The 17,692-nt window shown below is 43.8% G+C and overlaps 1 protein-coding gene across 1 annotated transcript; it reads right to left on the bottom strand.

The window, feature by feature from the left end:
• Nucleotides 1–4,618: 4,618 nt before the first annotated feature.
• On the bottom strand, nt 4,619–16,692 carry TRIM40 (tripartite motif containing 40; the record flags this gene model as incomplete). The annotated part of the gene is made up of 4 exons (XM_082663091.1): nt 4,619–4,753; nt 5,049–5,273; nt 6,142–6,237; nt 16,348–16,692. 4 exons carry the CDS (start codon nt 16,690–16,692, stop codon nt 4,619–4,621), a joined length of 801 nt encoding a protein of 266 aa, XP_082519217.1.
• Nucleotides 16,693–17,692: the final 1,000 nt, after the last annotated feature.

Genomic DNA, 17,692 nt, shown 5'->3' with positions numbered 1-17,692 from the left:
GGAGCAAACCATCCAGGTGCAACCTCTAGGGGGTGAGCACAATGTATTGAGGCCCAGGGTTTGAGGTCACCACAAAAGTTCTGTTGTTCATCCTCAGTTTAGCAGGTAGAAAAGACGTGGAGACCAGCAGCCAAGGATCGGAGGGAGGTTCAATTGCTTTCCCTGGGAGTGTTCAGTATTTCATATAAAACGTATATTTAAAAAAAGACACACACAAGTCCCTAAGTAATGCTAAAACATACCCAAAGCCCCCAGACTTGGGATTCCAACAAAGAGTGGGTTGTATTTTTCTGTTGATTTTTCGTAGGTTTTAGCTGGGTCTTTTCAAATGACTATTAGCCTCTAGGGTATGTATGTATGAAGATCCTGGCCTGTTGGAGGTCTTTACATGTATTATGTCACTTAAGCTTGGTAACCCCACCAGGTAGCTCCTATTATTATCCACATTTTAAAGTTAAAAAGCTGAGGCCAGGTGAATTTGGGTTACTTCCTCAGCCAGATCAGGCAGCCAGGATTTTGATCCATGGCGGACTTTAGCGTTCTTAACCACTGTGCTGCCCTGTTCAGAAATGTGTGCCTTGGTGTGAATATTTTACTGCGGCCACACTTCCCGTGAGGGGTTTGGATTTCAGGAAAAAATGTTATATTTCTTACACTGAGAAGTAAAAGTGCTAGTGAGTGAAAATATTCATGTCGGTCTATCAGCACTTGCTCCCCTCCCAGGGTAATTTTACTTGAAATTCACTTGTTTGGATTGTGGACTCAGCGCAGAGGAAGTGGATAGATCCTAAAACATGATAAGGCAGCTCCGTGAGCCTCCATGCTCTGCTTGTCACAGAGTCTGAACGCAGGGTTCCCTCCCCCAGGGAAGTGCTGAAGTCCAGAACCCCAAGCTCCCAGTCGCCCTCTCCAAGACTCCAAAGGAAACGTGCACACCTGTTGGGACATGCACAGGTTTAGCCGACTTTTTCACAACTTACGCTGTAGCAGCTTCTTCTACTACAGGGAATGGAGACTCACTCAAGTTAGTTCAAATATTAAGAAAGTTTATTATAAGATTGGACATGCAAATAAGGAAAATGGGATTTTTCCACTGTTAGGACTCAAGCCTTGTGGGAAGCTCTGGTGGGGTGGCGGGAGTGGTGGGAGATACAAGTAGTTCCCAAAGGAAGAACTGGAGATTAAAAAATGCTAATAATAATAATCAACACATAGAGAGTTCACTCTGGCCAGTCACTGGAGTAAATATTATTTTATATATTAACTCATTTAATCCTCACAACAACCCTATGAGGTAGGTACTATTATTAATAGCCCCGTTTTGTTTTTTAACAGCCCCGTTTTATACATCAGAGAAGCGAGATGTATGGAGGTTGGGTAACTGGTCCCACGTGAGCAGCTAGTAAATAGCACAGCGATAATACACATTAGACACTAGACATTAGACAGATGGTTTGGCTCCCACGTCTGTGCTCATGACCATTAAGTCATACTGCCTCTGTACATCCAAGAACGGTGGGAAGGGGACTTGAGGCCCAAGGCAGCTTAGAGACTGGACTAGCCTGTGGCCACTGAGCAACGTGGTCAATGACACTTGCTTCAGGACACAGTCACGTGTGTGGCTCTGATCCCCTATGTTGCTGCTCTTCCTGCCAACCAATGATGCCTTCATCACAGATCCATTTTGAATTTCTTAGAGAACCTAATTATCATTGTCTTTCTTTGATAAGACCTTTCTCGGCAGGCCACCTTATAGGCTCCACTGGCCAACCATCTGCTGGTCAGATGCCCACCCGGCCTGATCATCTGCAGGGCCTGGCAGGCACCTGCAGGGTAACTGACTCTCCAGTGGAGACAGGCCCTCGGAGCTTGTCAGTCTCCTCCCAGTGCTGGTAGGATGCTTCTGGACCAATTCTCTGTTTGACGTTAACCACAGCTAGGACACAGGAATTGTTAGCTGTCACATCCAGGGGTGCTCTTTCCTTGGCTAATGTCTTATTCTTAGATTTGGGGTCTCACGTTTCTCTGAGACATACAGCTTCCTGCCTAGTAGCTATACCCTTCTTTTTCTGAACATCCACACTAGGCACTTTCTCCTTCCCCTCCCTTAACCCCCTGACTTCCTGCCCCCAATCCATCTGGCAACAAGAGTCCAGACTGGTTTTCCTTAAACACCACTTGTTCCTTTCACTCCTGACTCAAAACCCTTTGATGACTGCCTATGTTTTGGTGTCACTCATCTAACCCTCTGCTTGACTTCTGGTCTTCCGCATTCCCGAATATTCCAGACTGACTGGGTCGGTCTTTTCGTACTCCTACAAACGTGCTGAGACCTTTTCCTACCTCCGCGCTTTCATCCGTGGAGCTGTCCTGACCTGGATGCTCTCCACCTTTCTCTCCTGCCTGTCCAATTCCACCCCCACGAAGCCAACCCCGACTTTGCCAGCCTCACTCGTGTCTCTCCTCTGAATCTCCACTGCCCTTAGCAACTAGGACACTTAATAACCCATCACACTCTCTTGTTATTCCATCTGTGTTTATTCTGGTTCCATAGCTAGATTATAAGCTTTTGGCTGGAGACGTAGAATAAGAAGATGGAATTAACACATTTAAATGTTTCCAACGTGTTAGGCACTGCAGCAGGCATATATAATAACATTTAATTCTTACAACAATCCCAGGCCATGAGTATGATTATCCTCATTTTAGAGGGGGTAGGACTGAGGTGCAGAGAGGCTAAGTAACTTGTACAGGGTTACAGAGGTATTAGGTGTCAGGACTGGGATTGAACTCAAGTCTGACTTGTGAGTTTTTACTCTTTACACCGCAATGCAGCATCTCCTTGTAGCCATGTTTTATTCTTTGTATCCTTCAGTGCCAAGTATACTATTGACCATTTCTGCAAGGGCTCAGTAATACTAGTTAAAGGTCCCCTTTGTTAATCATGGAGCATCAGGAAGGGCCCTTAGGACTTCCCTGGTGGCGCAATGGTTAAGAATCTGCCTGCCAATGCAGGGCACACGGGTTTGAGCCCTGGTCTGGGAAGATCCCACATGCCGCGGAGCAGCTAAGCCTATGCGCCACAACTACTGAGCCTGCGCTCTAGAGCCTGAGAACCACAACTACTAAAGCCCGCGCGCCTAGAGCCCGTGCTCTGCAACAAGAGAAGCCACTGCAATGAATAAGCCCGCGCACCATTACGAAAAGTAGCCCCCACTTGACACAACTAGAGAAAGCCCGCGCTCAACAACGAAGACCCAACGTAGCCATAAATAAATACATTTATTAAAAAAGAAAAAAGAAGGGTCCTTATACTTTCTATTAATTTATTCATGCATCCACTTAATAAATTTCACTGGACACCAACTATGAGACTGGCACTGTCCTAAACCCTGGGGACACAAAGACAGTGTGCTGTCTTTACTCACCCAAAGAAGTGATGCACAAATAATTAATATACAAAGGTATTATTCATTGCTCCATAAAAATTTCCACAAATTTAGTGTCTTAAAACAACACAGATTTATTATATCATAGTTTCTATGACATCTATTGCCTCACAGTTTCTGTGGGTCAGAAATTTGGGTTCTCTGCTTAGGGTCTCACAAGGCTGCACTCAAGATGTCAGTTGGTCTGGGTTCTCCTCTTGAGGCTCGACTGGGGAAAAGTCCATTTCCAAGTTCACTTAGGCAGTTGGCAGAATTAATTTTCTTGCAGCTGCAAGACTGAGGGCCTCTGCTTCTTGTTGGCTGAAGGCTGGAGTCTGCTATCAGCTCCTAGAGGCTGCCTGCTGGCCACAGGGCTATCCACGTCATGAATCCAGCAAGGAGAGTTTCAAGAGTGAGCGTGTTAGCAAGGAGGCATCCCATCCATGTAATACAGTCTGCGAAGGGACAGCCCATCCCCTTTGCCATATTCCATTGATTAGAAGCAAGTCACAGGTTCTGCTCACACTCAAAGAGAGGGGATCATACAAAGGCATGAACACCACGAGGGGAGCATTATGGGAGGTCCCTGTAGAGTCTGTCCACCACAAAAGTAATGTAAGCTCCAGGTGCGTTGTACAGATAACAGGTGCTACAGGAGCTCAGAAGGAATATTTCTGCCAACCGACGTGCCAGCTCCATAGGCAGAGGTGGCCTCAGCACTGTGAACTCATGCCATCCAGGTACTCCCATTTTAATATGAGATTGTGAGAGGTGGGTGCTACCGTCAGTTCACAGGCAAAAAGGAGGTCTTGAATCCTGACTTCTGCAGTGGGAGCCTGGTTCAGGAGAGAGGCTGTGACTATTGTCCAGGTATCAGAGGGTCAGGCATCTGATCACAGCTGTGGCATGTTCAGGAGGTGGCAGGCCTGAGGGTGCACTGGGCAGACCTAGTGGGAGGCTGGACAGGTTGGGGGAAGGAGAGCCAGGAGGTTGAGGTGAGTCTGAGAGGAGCTGGTCCAGGGATGAACTGGTCAGAGCTGCTGAGGATGACTGGTTAAGTGATTCATTGATTCTTTTCTCTAAGTTGGGATAAATAACCTCTAACTGCTCTGGAGCACTCCTAGAAACAAAGAAATCCCTCAGTATATTCTGTTCAATCTTCCACTTTCCATGTAGTCTGAAGATGCAAGTTAATGGAGCAGTGGAGCTCCTTGACCGTGAGAAAGCCCATACACACATCTATGTTTGTGTGGGTTTGTGCTGTGTAAGCACATGTGGGAAGGGAGATGGGACGGCTCATACCTGTTCAATAAGTCACTGGCATCCTAGGAGAGAGAAAGAGAGTGAGAGTCACAACCAGTTCTCAGGTTCCTGTCCCCTCCAATTCCCTCCCCAACCAACTAGTGGATGGCACTCTGGGCTGTCACCTTGAGAACCGGAGAGGGTAGCACCCCTTCTGTGTACCCGCCTCTGCTGCAACAGCATTGTGCAGCCTTGGACAAGTCACCACCACGTGTCACAGAGAAGACTCTCCTTACACCTCCCAGAGGGATGCTACACGTAGGCTGCCCACTATTTGGGGAGAATCCCAGGCTTCGGGAGGCACCTCAGGGTGTGCACCTTCAGCAGGCTGGCATCCAGTTTCTTAGCCATCCCCTCCAGTTCAGTGACCAGGCTGCTGAGTTGAATCATTGCCCTGGAGATGCCAGGGATTCTGGACGCCTCTGCTGGCATGTCCTCCAGCTGGCCTGGCCGCTGCTGAGGGAGGGCATCCAGCTGTCTCCTGGCTCGGTGTTGACGCTCCAGTTCAGCCTCCAGCCTGTGGGTCCTAAAGTCTGCCTGAAATTCCAGAAAAGGGGCTCCCTAAGATTCAATGTCAGATGGCTCCCTCTGGACCTTCAGTCTCTGAACGTTCCGAGCGAGAATGCTGATTTCTCGGTCCTCCTCCCCTCATGGCATTGCCTCTGCATGTTATGGGTATTACAGGGGGAGCCGTGTTCCTCAAAAATGAAGGGACACCTCCCCGCGCACCTCACACCCTTGTGAACATCCACAGATGCCATGTCTCTCACACACACACACACACACACACACACACCCCACTCGGCTATATCGTTCCACTGACTTCTTTTTTTTTTTTTTTTTTGGCGGTACGCAGGCCTCTCACTGCTGCGGTCTCTCCCATTGCAGAGCACAGGCTCCAGACGCACAGGCCCAGCGGCCATGGCTCATGGGCCCAGCCACTCCGAGGCATGTGGGATCCTCCCGGACCGGGGCACGAACCCGTGTCCCCTGCATCGGCAGGTGGACTCTCAACCACTGCGCCACCAGGGAAGCCCTTCCACTGACTTTTAACCCCCTTCATGTCATAGGGTGAGGAGAGACCCCACATCAAAGTGAGCAAGCAACAGAAAGGTAGATGGTCAGAGACAGAGAAAGAGACCTATGGTTTGTGGAGTAGTTTTCAGTTGATGGGCTGCTTGTCTCCTTTGATCTTCACCGAGAACCAGGTGGAACACGACTGGCTTTCACTGAACATATAAACCACATGAAGGTCAGAGGGTTTGACTTGCCCCAGGTCACTCAGCCAGCAAACCCCAAGGCCGAGCCCAGCACTTGTGTTTCCAGCCTCCAGGCCCTCCCCCCACAGCAGGCTGCTCCAGACAGACAGATGATCAGACCGGAGTCCTTCCTGGGACTCTGCGAAGCCCACCTGCATAGCCTGCAGTCTCTCCTCCTCCTGAGCCCTGAGCCGCTGGAGCTCGCAGATGTCCTTTCTGAGCTTCCTGATCCTGCGGTTGAGTCGTTCCTAGAGAGACAGACACCCCTGCTGGTCAGACTGGGGGTGAGGGTGGTGCCCGTGGAACACATGGCAGGGAGGGGGTGTCCTGATCCCAGGATGAGGCTAAAGTAAGATTCTGCCTAAAAATAGGCAGCCTTCTATGCATCATGCTTGGGTTAAGGAACACAAGAGTTTATTTAATGGATAGTGATGGCAAAAAGCAATAGGTAATTTTTAAAAAAGACTTAACTACATAAAAATAACAGATAGTAAGAGAACCTTTTCTACTTGACTTCAGGGTGTTTTTCTCCCGACATCTAAGAGTTATGTGCTGATCACTGGCAACCCTCACTATTTCTCATCAACAAGTGAAGCCAATCTGGAGAGACCTGACTTACAGAGGACATGAAAAACCTCTGGTACCACTCCCCTACCCTGGCTGGGAGGGACAAGAACTCTCTATTAGAGCAAACCCACAGCCCAGGAAGGCATGGAACCTCTCTCTAAATCTTAAATCAGTGTCTGGATGGGTCACGGTGTCCTGGAATCTAAGGATATAATGAATCATTTCAGTTTCTAAAACATTTACTTTCAGATCTTGGGTAAACTATGTAGAAAGCAAATATAAACAAAGCTGATACTGATATCAGCATAAGCCTTTAATGAATCAAAATGGAAGAAAGGCGCAGGGTGGGGGGTGTCAGCAAAAGAGTCTGGAAACGTTCTTCTTGTAACCCTTGTTACCTTAGTTACAAAATATATTTGTGTACCAGATAAAAGGGTGTACAAAGCCATAGTAATAAAACAGTATGGTACTGGGACAAGGACAAATAGAAAATGGAAGAAGAGAGAGCTCAGGGACAGACCCATGTTTACAAAAGAATTTTAAAAGAAAAAAAAGTAAAAAGAAATGAGTCACAGGTATGAAATGTGCAATGTGGAGAATACAGTCAAAAACTGCGTAATATCTTTGTATCGTGACATACTGTAAGTAAACTTATCGTAGTGATCATTTTGAAAGGTATAGAAATATTGAATCACTATGTTGTGTAAGAGGAACTCTCATGATATTGCAGGTCAATTATGCTTCCAAAACAAACAAACGAACAAACATAGAAAAAGAGATCAGATTTGTGGTTACCAGAGGTGGGGAGTGGGAGGACGGGGAATTGGATAAAGGCAGTCACAAGATACAAACTTCCAGTTATAAGATAAATAAGTACTAGGGATGTAATGTACAACATGATAAATATAATTCCCACTGCTATATGTTATATATGAAAATTGGTAAGAGAGTAAATCTTGAGTTCTCATCACAATAAAAAATTTTTTTCTATTTGTTTAATTTCGTATCTATATGAGACAATGGGTGTTCATTAAACTTATTGTAATAATCGTTTCATTTGGTATGTAAGTCAAATCATTATGCTGTACACCTTAAACTTACATACTACTGTATGTCAATTATAACTCAATAAAACTGGGAAAAATAAGATAAAATAAAAATAAAAAGCAATACACAGTTCAGTAAGAGAAGGGACAAAATCTGTAGGAGATGGTGTTGAGAAAACTGGCTACAACAACAGGGAAAAATGAAGTCAGATCCCTATCCAGAACCATATGCGAAGGCAGACTCTAGCTGGATTAAAGACAGTGTGAAAGGAAAACCACAAAGTTAATAGAAAATAATGTTAAAGAATAAATTTGTGACCTGGCGGTAGGGAAAAATGTCTTAGATAAAACCCCAAAAGCACAAACCATGAGAGAATGATTTAATTTGATTACCTCAAAATTAAATATCTCTGTTCAATGACAACTCCATGGACAAACCTAACAGAGAAATGACAGACTAAGAGATAATATCTGCAAAGTCTAAAACCAACAAGAGACTTATATATAGAATATAAAAGGAAAGCCTAGGGAATTCCCTGGTGGTCCAGTGGTTAGGACTCAGTGTTTTCACTGCCACGGACCGTTTCAATCCCTGGTCGGGGAACTAAGATCCCTCAAGCTGCAAGGCACAGTCTAAATAAATAAGTAAAGGAATAAATAAATAAAAGGAAAGCCTAGACATCAATAAGAAGACAGGAACCCAAGAGAAAAATTGGCAAAGAATATGGACAGTTAATTCACAGACGAGGCGATGCCCAAACTCACCTGTGATTAGAGAAATGGAAACTAATACAATGAAATGTTATTTGACCCCCATCAGAGTAATAAAAATTAGACAACTGGATAACACCTGGGGGAGGTGGGATGTGTGTGGATATAAGGACCACACTGTGGGCTGGTGAGATGTGCACCGGCACAGCCCTTCTGGCAACGGTTCCGGCCACCTAGGTGTGCTTTCCTCTGTGATCCAGTGATCCTGTTTCTGAGTAAAAACCCCAGAGAATTCCTAGGTTCTAAGAGAACATGTCCACTACAGCACTGGTTGTGGTAACAGAGAATCGGAATCACATAAAGTCCATTCCTGGGAAATGGATGGGTAAAATATGGCAGGTGCCCACTATGGAACACAGTGCATGTGTCAGAAGAAATGGACTATGGGACCCACAAAACATGGACTGATCTCAAAAACGTGGTAGAGTGAAAAGCAAGAAATAGCATGAAGCCCATCATATAATTTTGTTAATTCAATATACAAGCACACCGTTTGTGTGTTTTACCAAACTGTCTACAAATAAAAATACAACAAACACTTTAAGTGGTTGTCCATGGAAGAGGGAGGAATGATGATTAAATGGAACAAACAAAACATGAACAGGATTTGTGGACTAAAGATAAGAGTGTGCTATTGACTGAAGCGTGTGTGTTTCATTAAGTAAATCCTTCTCACCTCAGGTCAAAAAAAATTGGGGGGGGTGGATTTTGTTGTTGTTGGCTGTTTATGGGGAATGTTTCTTCTTTTTGTCATTTTGCCTCATTTTCTCTTATAAACTCTTAAAATGTATTGCTTTTGGGAAAGAAGAGTCCCACATCACTGGAGATGTACAGGTAAGGCTGGGGGTGGACGAGATGACTGTGAAAGTTTTTTCTGGCCCTGAGATTCAGAGGGTGAAACCAAGGTCAAGGGGCTGTGGGTGAGACTTCAGCGAGGACATTCAAGTAAACAAACAGAAAACAGAGGAGACAATGATGTCACTAGGAAATTATTATAAAATGTTTCATGTCACTGGTGTTACCTGCAGGCATTTCCCAGCAGACAAGGAATAAAACAGTCATAGAAGGAGGGGGAGGAAGTAAATGGGCATCTTGGATTTCACTCAAGGGCCTCAACGGTGAAGGCGGAGGCTGGAGTGTGGCAGGGAATTGTCTGTGTGAGCACGAAAGTTCAGGTCTCGAAAAGCTCAAACAAGCAAGCAACTTTCACCTTGCTACCCCTTCCATCTACTCTCTCTGTTCTCACAACTACATCTCTTGAAGTAGTTGGTTCTTGCTGTCTTCACGTCCTCGTGGCCCCTTTGCTCCTCAGCATCTGCTTTTGTTTCTCATCATTCTTTTGGAACTGCTCTCTCCAAGGTCACGGTGATCCCCAGGAAGGAAACCCACAGGCGCCTTCTTCTCAGGCCTCCTCTTCTTGGATGTGATTCTACCCACCCCACTCCCCTGACCTCCCACCCCCGTCCTTCCTTGACCTTCCTGAGGTTGTTTCTTTAACCCTCCTCTTTCTCTAAATGATGTCCTTAATTTCAGGCTTCAGATTTTATCATAATTCCCAAAAGCTCTTTGTCCTAACAGTCAATCCCATGTTTCCAGCTGAGATTTAAGTATCTCCTACTGCCCTACGGACAGCTCAAACTCAGTTTGGAGTAATCAAACTTATCTTCCTCTTCCCCACCCTCTTCCACAAGTCACTACTCTTGACCACCATATTTCTGTCCTTGGACTCACCCTTCTGTCTGTCATTCAGCTTGAAACCTCAGTCATATTTTATTTTTTACCTGTGCTACTACTGTCTTCAAAAGGGTTTCTCATTATCAAAGATAAGCCCGAACTCCTCAACTCAATATCCAAGGCCCTCTGTAACCCAATTTACATTTCCTGGGTTACCTCTCTCTACTCCCTCCCTGTTCTCCGCACTAGCCAAACAGAGCTGCTTGTGGTTTCCTGGACACACCCCCACGCAGCCATGCCTCTTCATGGCTTTTCTTTTACTTCCTTCTGCCAGGAATGCTGTCTATTGCTGCCTGTCAAAGTCAGGTCTGTTCTTAAGATCCGGTTCAAAATGTCAGAGTCCTGTCTTCTGGAGTAGTTTAAAATTTAATGAAGAGTTTAAAGTCAACTACAGAGATTGTGTAAATGAAAAAAGAAAGCAAAGATAACAGCAATAAAGATAATGCATGAAAAACGAGAATAATTCAGATCTATCATTTAAAATATTCAAAATGAGTAAGGTAAAGTCCCTCGTTTTTCAAAAAATATTTATTCATCCATTTTTGCATTAAGGTAATATTTGTGTAAATAAGGTACTCATTAGAATTAGAAAGCAAAATTCTACAAACTTTTATCTTCCTAAAATATTCCTCAGGGGGAAAAAAAGACAAATTGAAATATAGGGAATAGTGCAAGACCTGTTTTGTCTTGATAAATATTTTTTAAAGTCTGTGATCCTATTAGATATCAGATAAAATGTGATTTCACAGTAAAAAAATTGACCGAAAAAGACATTAAGTAGTGAGGAAACATGAGAACATAGCAACATTTAAAATCCTTCTCAAATGGCTTACTAGGACTTCCCTGGTGGTGCAGTGATTAAGAATCCACCTGCCAATGCAGGGGACACAGGTACGATCCCTGGTCGGGGAAGATCCCACATGCCACGGAGCAACTAAGCCCATGCACCACAACTACTGAGCCTGCACTCTAGAGTCCACGAGCCGCAACTACTGAAACCTGCACCTAGAGCCCGTGCTCTGCAGCAAAGAGAAGCCACTGTAATGAGAAGCCTGCGCACCACAACGAAGAGTAGCTCCCGCTCGCTGCAACTAGAGAAAGCCCATGCGCAGCAATGAAGACCTAATGCAGCCAATAAATAAATTTAAAAAATTTTAAAAAGGCTTACAAAATGCATCAAAGAAAAAGTGGTTAACAGGCAAAAAGGTATCTTTCCACCAATACAGTCACACACACACAAAAAAAGAGCAACTTTCAAAATACATGCTCCTCACAGAACAAAAAGTGCCCAAAAATATGGATAAGAATGATATCACCCATTATATTTTATGAGGAAAAACGGTGTTGATGACTAAACCTGACAATGTCCACATGATCGTGCATCTAGAAAATGTCAGGAAATTAAGTTAAAGGATATATGAACTCAGCAAAGACTCTCAGCGGCCATGGCTCATGGGCCCAGCCACTCCGCGGCATGTGGGATCTTCCCAGACCGGGGCACGAACCCGTGTCCCCTGCATCGGCAGACGAACTCTCAACCACTGCGCCACCAGGGAAGCCCCAAAAGTCATAATTCTTAATGTAATCAACAAATTTAATGCAATGCCAATTAAAATTTCAGGGATTCTCCATAAAACTTAGAAACATTATATAAGAAAATCCTTCTGGAGACTTCCCTGGTGGTCTGGTGGTTAAAACTCCTCATCCCCAATGCAGGGGGCCTGGGTTCGATCCCTGGTCAGGGAACTAGATTCCGCATGCCGCAACTAAGAACCTGCATGCCGCAAGTAAAGATCCCACATGCCACAACAAAGATCCTGCATGCAGCAACAAAGATCCCACGTGCTACAAGTAATACCCAGCAGAGCCAAATAAATTAAATTAAATTAAATTAAATTAAATTAAATTTAGAAAAAAGAAAATCCTTCTGAAAAGACAGCAAGACCATCAGGTTACAAAAATTATTATTTGACAAAGATGCTACTAAATTTAAAAATAAACCATAAAGCAATAAGTATCAAAACTATATAATAACTTTAGAACAGAAAAAAATAATCAATGGACTAGAGTAAGAAAAATACCACTATTATAAGAATTTAATTTATGTCAAACCAAAAAGAACATATAGATGTGAAAAGGACTCACAGAAATGTTTGAGGGACAACTGTATACCAGAATAAAGAAAAAATAACTTTATTGTTTGATAAAGGAGTCATCCTTCACACAACACAGTATATTAAATTCCAAATAAGCCAGGAATTACTTAACCTTTAAAAATGATACAGACCTAATATCTATCTATCTATCACCATATTAGGTAAATTTCTGAGTAAGACATGGAGATTTTATTTCTTAAAAAGAATAGAACTGATTCAAGTACAAATTCTTAAAATTTTTGCCCCAAAAATGAAATAAAAAGAAAAGAAATATCGGAATAGGAAAAATGAAGGTTAAACATAATTAGTATAGCTTATTATCCAAAAGATAAACTACTCTGATGCACTTATGTAGAATTTATGCCCTGATTATAAGGGGAAATGTAGACGGTGAGTCTCCATGTGGAGAGAAACCTCACCGCCAGCATAGTAAAACAACTTCAATCATTGTCACGCACTTGGAAAACCAGCAAACCACATTGAAAAAAGTGATTGACAACAACATGAGTTGGGCAGTAGGGAAACAGATGTACAAAAAAGACATTGCAAATTTTTCAGTCTTCTGGAGTGCGGTCAGGCAATACGTAATTCCTTTAAAAAGGGCACAATTTACAATATTTACAATTTAAAATATTTAATTTACAAAATTTAACTCAAAGGAATAGAGGCATAGTGAGAAATCATAAGAAATCTTTATTTCAAAACTATGCTGTCAACATCTACAAACACACTCAGGGTCTCCCATTGTAATCAGTCCTTTGAAAATACCTTCAACTCCCCAGACTTTGGCTGTCCTCAGGCAGCCTCATGAAACTCACTAAATCCCTAGTTTCAAAACTCAAACGGGTGCTCTATGCTGCCTGCCAATTCCACTGTTTCACTTGTAGGTTCGCTTTTCCAAATTCTACCGCGGCTTCTCTTCTCTTTTCAAACCTTTCACACCTCCACCTCTACCCGCACTGCTGATGTCCTTCCCTCACATATTATTGAGGAAATATACCCAAACACTCGGGTGCTCTCCCAAACTGCAAGACTCCCTCCCCTTGCAGAGGCCTTCTTTTGTTCCCCACTGTTACAACGGAAGAAGTGTGCCTCCTCCCAGCCCAGCAACCACTTCTCTGCTGCCCATCTTACTGGATGGCCCAGCATCATTCAATGCACTCCACCATTGCTTCTTCTTCTTTTTTTTTTTAATATTTATTTATTTGGCTGCATCGGGTCTTAGTTGCGGCACGCGGGATCTTCCTTGCGGCATGTAGTGTCTTTCGTTGCAGTGGGCTCAGTAGTTGCAGCTCACGGCCTTAGTTGTCCCTCAGCATGTGGGATCTTAGTTCCCTGACCAGAGATCGAACCCTCGTCCCTTGCATTAGAAGGCAGATTCTTAACCACTGGACGACCAGGGAAGTCCTTCTACTGTCACTTCTTAACAGATTCTTCTCTCTTAGCATCTAGACCACCACTCCCCTTGCTTTTCTCCTGCCTTGCTAGTGGCTTGCTTTCAGTCTCCTTTGCTGGGTCCCCCTCCACCTTACATCTAAATGATGGCCTTTCTAAGGACCTTGCCCTGGAACTTCTTTTCTCTCTAGGCTCTCTCCTGAGGATATTGCATCCGTTCCCTTGGATTTAAATATTATCTTTATTCTGATGGAACCCTGTCTTAAGTTCTGGGAATACTAACCCAGACTCTCTTTGGAGATCCAGATTTCAAAGCCAGCCACTTAACTAAGATCCTACTTTGATGTGTCTCAACTTGGACTTGACTCGTCCTAAATGAAACTTGATGTTTCATTCAAACCTGTTCTCCCCAGTCCTTATCGTTCCATCATTCATCCAGTTTCTCAAATGAGAAACTCATGAAGTCATCTTTGATTCCCTTCATTCCCTCACCCCACTTTAATCTGTCAGTAAATCCTGGCAATTCACACTCTAATTATAAACTCTTCAAATATAACAAGGCTTTTCCGGATCTGGGACTCTCAAATCTGTGCTTCCCTTCTGCCCAGTCTTTACATTGGCCACCTTCCCTTTTTCCTGATCTCAGCACCGGTGCCACCTCCTCCATGAGGCCCTCACCAACCACAGGGGTCACCCATTACTCTCCATCTCAGACTCTTGTTTGTTTTCTTCTTAGCTCATACGAGACTTGTAGTTTGTTTGATTTCGTGTCTGTCTTTCTTATTAAACTGCAAAGTCCCTGGCAGGAGGGATGGTATCTGACTTGTTCATCATTGTACTCCTAGCATGTATGGTAGTTCCTAATAAGGAACATAAGTCTTTCTTAAAGAACAAATATTGTTATTTATTTATTTTAGTTTTCCTGTCATAATTTAAAGGTAAACTTGAGGACAAAGATTATGAATCATATTTATACTTCCTACAATACCTAGCATGGCATCCTATACAAAGCACAGGCCTGAATAAATCATTGAGTGAGTGAATAGATTTTTCCATCTATTCACTGGCCCATCAGCAGGTGGGAGAGCTCTCCCTGCCCTCCTGTGGTGCCTTGCACTTAAAGGGAATGATGTTAGAACCAGAGAAATTTGCCTCTTTGGCTTTCTGAGTTATTTCTCTACCTTCCCATAGTCACCCTCAATCTGGACTCCCCAGTTTCTCATCCTGTATTATAACATGTTCAAAAAGCCAAGTAACTAAAAGAAGACTTGGAAATTCATCCTTCATTATTGGATAGAAAGACACCATGGTGAAAATATGTCAATTGTCAATCCAATCAAATACTAACTGAATTGGGGATGGGGGTAGAGGATAGTTGGGAAAAAAATGCTAAAGCTAACTGGCAAAATAAATATATCTGAATATCCACAAAAATTCTGAAAAATAAGAATATTGTGAGGGTTCCAAGAGCTACCTGACATTAAAACACATCGCAAAGGTACAGTGCTTAAAATGGTTTGACACACAAGCAGGAATGGATAGAAGAATAGAACGGAATGGAGAGTCAAGAAAATGTGCAAGTCTATACGTACCCATGGCAGATTAAGAAGTCGGCATTCAAATCAGTGTGGGAACTATGGATTATTCAGTAAATAGTGATAGGAAAAATTGATCAAAACTTGGAAGTTAGGTTATTCTTTCACCAAAATACAGCTTGGATATCCTAAGTCCTCCAAAATATATGTTGAAGGATACTCATTACAATATTCCATGAGACCTCAAAACAAAACAATAACCTGGAAATAGCTCAATATCTGGCAATTTATAGTACATTCACAGAGTTGAACACCATGCAGTTGTTGAAAAGAATTAATAAGATCTAGATGTACTGATGGGAAAATGGGATAATGTCCAAGATGTATTTTTAGATGATAAAAACGAGTTACAGAAAAATATATAGAGAATCCGTGTGTGTGTGTGTGTGTGTGTGTGTGTTTTAGAGACTGCATTCATACACACACACACACAAGTTTCTGGAAGAATGATACACAAAAATCTAACAGTGGTTACCTCCGGGGACTGAGAATGGGGGAACGCAGGAAGAAAGATTTTTAGTTTTGACTTTATACCTTACAGTGTTGTCTGAATGTACTAGTTTTATGATAAAAAAATTTAAAAATAGGATAAAAATAATCACTATAGAAAGGAAGAAAAGAAAAGACGAAGAAGGAAGAGAGAGAGAGAATCATGTACTAATTTCCAGGTTTCAATGTATTTACAGTTAATCATTAGGATATGTAAAACCTGATTATATTTCTAGCCAATTTTCTAGTACTATCAAACAGCGGAACCATACAGTCTTAGTACTAAAAGAGTTTTGTATTATTTAGTTCAACTCCTTTGCGCTACAGATGAACAAAATGCAAGGAGCTCATGCTTCCTGGGAATCTGACATCGTGTGACCGTATCTCCTCTTAGACTCCTATTAATGCATTGAAACTTTAACATTAGTAGCAAGATAAACACAGAAAAGTGAAGACAAGGGTCCAAAATAGAATAAAGCAGAAGAAACAAAGAAAAGTGTCAGTTACTGAGCCTCTATGATACGTCAGGCATAAAGGACAGGGAGTAGGAAGGAGTAACTCAGGGAGGTGGTGGCAGAGGGATGGCTGTGATGACCCCACCTTACCTTGTAGTGGCTGATGGCATTTTCAATGGCCAGTTCACAGTGAGACTTGTGTTCAGGGGACACCCGGCATTCCACACACAGAAGACATCTGCTCTCCTCACAGAACCAGCACACCTTCTTCTGGTGGCTGTCGCAGGTATAGCCGGCCCCCAGGACCCCTTCGGAACAGGGCTTCCGGCAAAGCGGGCAGCTGAGGACCCCGGAGGCTGAGGCCTTCTCCAGGTGCTGGGCCAGGCATGCTCGACAGAAGAGGTGTCTGCAGTCAGTGCGCACCGCCTCCTTCAGGCACTCCTGGCAGATGGGGCAGATGCCCTCTTCCCGGCTGTCCTCCCGCAGAGGGATCATGGCCTCCACCTCACACTGCCAGCCTCCCATCTATAGGGCCTCCTTCTCCACTGGAGCTTTGGACAGCCTGCCACCCTAGACAGTCCAGGTAAGATGGCCCAGCTGGAAGGAGGCGGCCCTGGAACAGCTCAGAGGACCTGATTCAGCCCTCCAACTGCAGGCAGCTGCCCACTCTCCATCAATAGAACTTTAGCACGGACAACAGAAACCACCATTCTGCAACAAGTTTCAGAAATCAATCATCAACTTTGACACACACCCTCTGGTTTCCATGTCTTTACTAAACTTGAAATCACTCCTTTTCACGCACCTGGAGGAAGCAGGTGATTCAAAGACCAGTTTTCCTCTTCAGAGCTTTCTGTGCATATTTTTACAGCTCAAAGTTAAAAGGCCAGAGTATCCTGGTCAGAAGCCAGAGATTCATAAACTTAAAAGTTGAACGTCTTCTCTGATTTGCCCTCAGTTGAGAGAAGCTGGCAGGAGTTTATCAAGTACCACACTGTGATACTTGCAGGCTCGCGGTCACACTCTAAGAATTTGGCTACTGCTGTCAATTAATACCCGACTATTTGCATCAGCATCTCTGTCAGCTGTTCATTCCCCCAACCAGCATCGCTCTCACGGTTATACAGATTCTGCAATGAAAGGGAAAGAGAAGGAGAACAGGACATAGGGCAGTTTGGAGACCTTTTCCCTTCCTTTCAAGCCATCTCCAAAGAAGACCCAAAGAAGAAAGTACTCCCCCATCCCCACTTCACTTAAACACTGCATTCAACACTCAGTCCCTAAGCCTCTTGCCTAGTCCTCCTCCAGAAAAGCTCCCCTGGTATCCTACTTCAATTTCTCTTGCCACGACATCAGGCCATGATCTCATGCTCCAGATCTGGAGAGATGGCCAGCAGGTGAATGGTTTTTAGACCGTGCCGATTATATATGCTCCCGCGTTAGTAAACATGGGGGAGAGGTGACAAGGCCCATCTTCCCATGGCTGCGTGACTGA

This window comes from Grampus griseus, assembly GCF_964374135.1.
Source record: "Grampus griseus genome assembly, chromosome: 10".
In the NCBI taxonomy this organism is placed as follows: domain Eukaryota; kingdom Metazoa; phylum Chordata; class Mammalia; order Artiodactyla; family Delphinidae; genus Grampus; species Grampus griseus.
This window is presented reverse-complemented; position numbering and strand designations above follow the sequence as displayed.